Source organism: Nomascus leucogenys, unplaced genomic scaffold (assembly GCF_006542625.1).
Source record: "Nomascus leucogenys isolate Asia unplaced genomic scaffold, Asia_NLE_v1 001162F_51256_qpd_obj, whole genome shotgun sequence".
NCBI lineage: Eukaryota > Metazoa > Chordata > Mammalia > Primates > Hylobatidae > Nomascus > Nomascus leucogenys.
The window spans coordinates 43,956-49,463 of NW_022096860.1; the positions used below are offsets into that span (position 1 = coordinate 43,956).

Consider the following 5,508-nt stretch of genomic DNA (forward strand, 5'->3'; position numbering starts at 1 on the left):
GGAGAGGGCAGAGGCCCCTGGAAACGAACAGGAGCAGGAGGCCCAGGCTGCGCAGCGACCAAGGAGGACACGAGGAAGGTGCTTGTGTCACCGGTGGAATACGTGGCTTTTAGGCTCCCCTCGGGGCAGGAGCGGATCAAAGAGCCTAGCCCCAGCTTCGGTGGTGGGTGGGGGGTCCCCAGCAGCGGGGAGCGTGGGCACCAGCATCCTCAGCCTGTGGCTCCCAGGCGAGTGTGGGAGGGCAGAGCCCAGAGAATTGGAGGTGGGGCCAATGTGGGCCCCGCCCCTAACCATTGTGTCGGAGAGGGAAGTGGACGAGCTCCTCCGTAAGAACCAATGAGGATGTGGTATGCAAATAAGCAAGTGGAGGCCGCCAGCCGACTTCCTCGCACTGTGCAGCTGCTCCAGTGAGGGCCCAGACTGTACTGGCCTGTGTGGAGCAAGGCGGTGTTTCTGGTGAGTCTGTTGATTCTGGGCTGGGGCGAAAGCCAGGTTGCCCAGGGTTTGGGAGGAGGGAGGGTCGAGCACACGCAGATCCAAAGATGATCGGAGACAGGATTGTCCTCAGCGATTCCACCCCGATGACTCTGGAAACTGCCTGCCTGCAGACGCATGGGGGCCATGGAGCAGAGGAAGGGCTGGATGCATGAAGGAGGCGGGGTGCCGGGAGCAAGGGCCCCGCAGACTCCAGGGCCACAGATGCGTGGACCTATTGGAGACCCTCAGGTTGTCTCCCCACCCCACGCAGAGAGGAATGCGCAGCTGAAGAGAGAGGTGGGCAGCAGTCCCGGTCACCTGCCAGGTGACCACATGGCCAGGTGCCGCCACCACTCGGGTTACATGGCCGACGACGAGGCCAGCCACTCCATGTGCAGTGCACGGGTAAGTGTGCCCAGCAGGGCCCTGACTCTTGAGGCCACAAGATGTTCCTCACCAACGCTGGCTCCCAAGACCACAGCCCCCATTTCTCATTGTCTATTGACTTCTCTGGGCCTCTCAGTGAAGTCCTTATTGCCTTGACTTCTCCTATGACCCCCACCGCTTGCCCCTGTCACACTCAATTTCATTCCTTGTTTCCTCCTGACTTCCAGCGACTCGGAAGGGGCTTGGGTGGACTGGGACCCTAGAGTGGGAGCATGGAGTTGACTAGGTGCCTATGGCTCAAATTGGAGAAACAGGCCCGGGTACCACAGGACTCAAGACCTCAGGTGTTGTCTGCACTCAAGACCTCAGATGTTGTTTGCAGCCCTGCCATGGAGACAGGGATGGCCTGCTGCATGGACAGATGAGAAGCTGGAGGGAGACTCCGAGAGGTTCATGATTGCTCATCCTGCCATGTGTCAGGGCAGAACCAGGCTTGCAGACTCCTTAGCCAGGACTTGTGTGTGTGAAATGTAGGTGTTAGGAAAGCTTCAGGGCGACCCTGAATAGACCTCCACTTTGCAGATGAGGACATTGGACCTCAAGAGGGGCCATCTTGCACACTGTCATCAGGCTGTAGGTGGCAGAGCCAGGGTCCAAACCCAGGGCTTCCAGACTCCAAAATGCAGCTCCTTCCACTACTCACTCCCACCCAGGTCCTAGTGTTACCCCAGGGAACCCTTCACCTGTAGGGCACCCCTGCCCCCTGTGACATACCTGTCTGCTCAGGTGCAGCTGCCCAAGAAGCCACTGGTCCCAGAAATGGGGCCAGCCTGCAGGCCGGGCCATGTGCGACACCCACCATCCACATGTGGCAGCTCAGCACTCCAGGGCCAACGCCGAAACAAGAGGCACACTCAGCCCTTTGGCCACTTTCTGGATTTCTTAACTGAGAGCCAGGTCCTGGACAGCCTGGAGACAGTGGTGGAGAAGGCGACTGAGCGCATGGCTGCCATGAAGACGGAGGCTGGGGTGCCACTTGTGGAGGTGCAGGACCCAGTGGAGGTGCCAAGTGGTAGACGGCGGGCACATGCCCGGCCCAGCCTCAGCACCGTACACCAGCACCGTGTACGGCCGACCCTCTGCACTGGACACCCCAACAACTACCCATCCAGCTCCAGCTCCATGTCCAACAGCCATAGCAGCCTCATGGCCGGCTGGCTGGGCTCCCACAGCTGGGACAGTGACCTAGGTGCACAAGGCTTAGGCTCATTGCCACCTGTGAGGGACAAACTCCTGCTGGAGAAGAACCTCAAGCGGCTGCTACAGCTGGAGAAAAAAGCGGTGAGAGCTGGGGCCATGGCTGGGGGGGGTGGACTCCCACGGAGAGCCCAGGGCCAGGGTCAGCCCTGGCTTGGCTGCTCCTGAACACTTCTCAGAGTCACCCTCTTTCTGCAGAAAGGCCTCAGTCAGTCCTGCTCCCAGAGGGACTCCCTGCTGTGGGATTCGCTGGGTAGCCAGACCAGCTTTCAGTGGACCCAGGAGCAGCCCTTGTCCTGGTTCTCAGGGCTGCTGGGCTCAAGCTCTGGCGTGCCTGAAGCATCAGAGCCGAGGCCTGGAGAACAGGAGCCAGTCTTCTGCAAGCGAGAGTTCAATAAGGAGATCAAGTCGTTGCTGAGCCAGCTGGAGTCCCTCGACCTGCCTGGCTACTGTCCGCTCCGTGAGCCCCATCGCACGCTGAACTTCCTGGCTGACCACCGCCTGTTCCCCGCCCTGCAAAACGTGGTCAGCCAGGCTGTGGATAAGCTCCGTGGCGCCCGCTGCCGCGACGGCCGTCCTCTGTTCCCCACCAGCTTGAAGCCCACCTCAGAGCTGCAGGTTGACCGCAATCTGCCACCTCTGGGCTCTGAGCCGGCTAAACCCACCAATGGCGGGCAGCCCCACGCTTCCCCCCGCCCCACAGTCTCCAGCCCCAAGACGCTTCAGAGAAAATTCAAGGACAGAGGAGGCTCCCCCTCCATGTCTAGTGCCCAGGTGGCCACCAGATTCAAGCTCAAGGTGACACCCACGGAGAAGCCCAATGTCCCCAGCCCCTCACTCCAGTCCAGGGAGGAGGCACCTGACTCAGATCCCAAATTACAAAACCCACCTGTTTCCCTGAGCTCCAGCCAGAGGGCCTGCACCTCACCCTGCCCGTGCCCGGGATTGTGGTGGAGGTGGCCTGCAGCCAGGGCCACCTCAGGGGCCCTGTCACACCTCCACTTGCCTCCCCCTACCCCGGCTCTTCCTGCTACCTTCTCCCTGAACTCTCCCCAGTTGCCTCCTCATCTCCCACCTCACTGTGTCCAGAAGTGACCTCCTCGAAAGTAGGACCGGCCATGAGTTTGCAGGAGAAGGGCTCCTTGACCCATCACTCCTAGCAGCCACTGTCACTGGCAGGTGCTCAAGGTCAAGGTCTCTTGCCCTGCACTGTGGAAACCTCCTGGGCAGGGGTCAAGCTGATGGGGGCCCATGAATCCTGGCCTAGCTACTACCAGGTGTTGTCACAGATAAATAAAGGCTATTTTTTATGCTGGGTATTTTTTCTAACGTTTGTATGTGAATCTAGAGACGCTCCTACATGGGGGTGGAAGGTCCCGTCCCTTGTGGACAGCAGCCCTAGCCCGGCCAGGGCCTTGCCTCCTAGGTCTAGCTCCCTTGAATCCAGCTGCCTCAAGCAGGACTCTCCAGTCTCTGGACTTTGCCGAGGGGAAGTTGCCCAGGGAGGATGTGTACAAGACGTAGGTACAAGACTCACACTGGTGGGTCTCCAGCATGGTCCCTCGACCATTTCCTCAGCCATCAAGGCCCCTGCAGGCATCTCTGGGCACAGGCCTGCAGGACCCTGCCCAAATCCAGTTGTCAAGACTCAGATTAGCCTTACCCTGTGACAGGTCCCTGCCCTTGCCCCAGGCCCAACAGTTGTAGGAGGTGTGATGGTGAAGTGAGCATGAGAGTGGGCAGTTGAGTGCAGCATCATAGCAGATGTGGCAAGGCTGTACCCTTTGTGTGGCAAGTGTGTTTGTCACACTAAGAGTACCCATTCATGTTTGTGATGGGCAGGGCTGGCAGGGCTCTGAGGAGGGCACAGTGGCTGGAAGGGGTGTCACAGAGGGATGGGGCTGGCAGGTGTGACATGTGTCCCTTTCCCTCCCCTGCTGCTATGCAGAACCCCGCAGCAGCAGCAGGTTCACGAAGAAGAAGCCGCTGCCCTCCATCTCATCGAAGTCCAGCATGTCTCACTTCTCCAACCGCCTTTATGAGGAGCTCACCGACTTCCTGACCCAGCAGGCAGCCTCCTTGGTCATCTGCAAGTACGAGTTCGAAAAGGACCTCAATAAGCAGCTGGGCTTCTTCTCCTTCCCCGTCACCCACGTGCTCAGGGACCTTTCCCTGGGCTTAAAGAAGGTGAAAAGGCTCCCGCATCCACCTGTCCTCGGAGACCCACCGGAGCTGCCTGCTGCGTAAACTGGAGGAGGCCAAAAGGGCCCGGCAGGCCTCCCGGCTCAGCACCTCCCACCGCAGCACAGAGACACCCTCTGTGCAGCAGGAACCGGCCACCCACACTGCCCAGGACCAGGCCACAGAGCCCTGCTGCTCCCTCTACACCAACTTGCCAGCCAGCCGGGAAGCTCAGCCCTTTGGATCCGAAGCTCTCAGTGTCTGCCCGCACCGGCATAGGCTCCAGTCCCCCCAAGTTCAAGGACATGGACAATGAGGGCCGTGATAAAGCTGAGATTGAAGATGAAGATGAGGATGAGTTCAAGGATGAGGACCAGGATGAGGACAAGGATGAGGATGGAGTCCAGAGCCTCCCAGAGCCTGGAGAGGAGGCCTCGGTCAGCCACTCTGTGGACGTGGGCCACAGTGACCCACCATGAAGTCCCCACTAGCCACTCAATTCCCTGCTCTGTCAGAGTTGCTGCCCATCACACCAGCCCCTGCCATGAGCAGGAGTCACCACAGGCTGAATGCCCATGAGGAGCTCTGCTGAGACTCTCAGGGGAGCCAGTGAAATAGAAATAAAGCCTGTGTTGCTGGGACACAGGTTTGCTGTCCTGAGATTTCAGCCGCCATTTTATTTATTTACTTATTCGTTTATTTATATTTAAGATGAAGTCTTGGCCGGGCTCATGCCTGTAATCCCAACACTTTGAGAGGCTGATGTGGGCAGATCACTTGAGGCCAAGAGTTGGAGACCAGCCTGGCCAACATGGTGAAACCCTGTCTCTACTAAATACAAAAATTAGCCAGGTGTAGTGGCAGGTGCCTGTAATCCCAGCTACTTGGGAGGCTGAGGCAGGAGAATGGCTTTAACCCGGGGAAGCAGAGGTTACAGTGAGCCGAGATTGCATCACTGCACTCCAGCCTGGGCGACAGAGTGAGACTGGGTCTGAAAAAAAAAAGTCTTGCTCTGTCTCCCAGGCTGAAGTGCAGTGGCATGATCTCAGCTCACTGCAACCTCCACTTCCTGGCTTCAGACAATTCTGCCTCCTCAGCCTCCTGAGTTGCTGGGACTACAGGCTCCCACCACCAAGCCCAGCTAATTTTTGTATTTTTAGTAGAGACGGGGTTTCACCATGTTGGCCAGGGTGGTCTCGAATTCCT

The 5,508-nt window shown here is 58.7% G+C and overlaps 1 protein-coding gene across 1 annotated transcript; it reads left to right on the forward strand.

Annotated features, from left to right (window-relative positions):
• The first annotated feature begins 219 nt into the window (after nt 1-219).
• On the forward strand, nt 220-4,947 carry LOC100599561 (coiled-coil domain-containing protein 116). The gene is given in 7 exon segments (XM_030808854.1): nt 220-882; nt 1,651-2,205; nt 2,320-3,212; nt 3,548-3,645; nt 4,070-4,311; nt 4,313-4,531; nt 4,533-4,947. Coding segments are annotated over 7 exon segments (2,526 nt in total). The 5' UTR covers nt 220-612; the 3' UTR covers nt 4,782-4,947.
• Nucleotides 4,948-5,508: the final 561 nt, after the last annotated feature.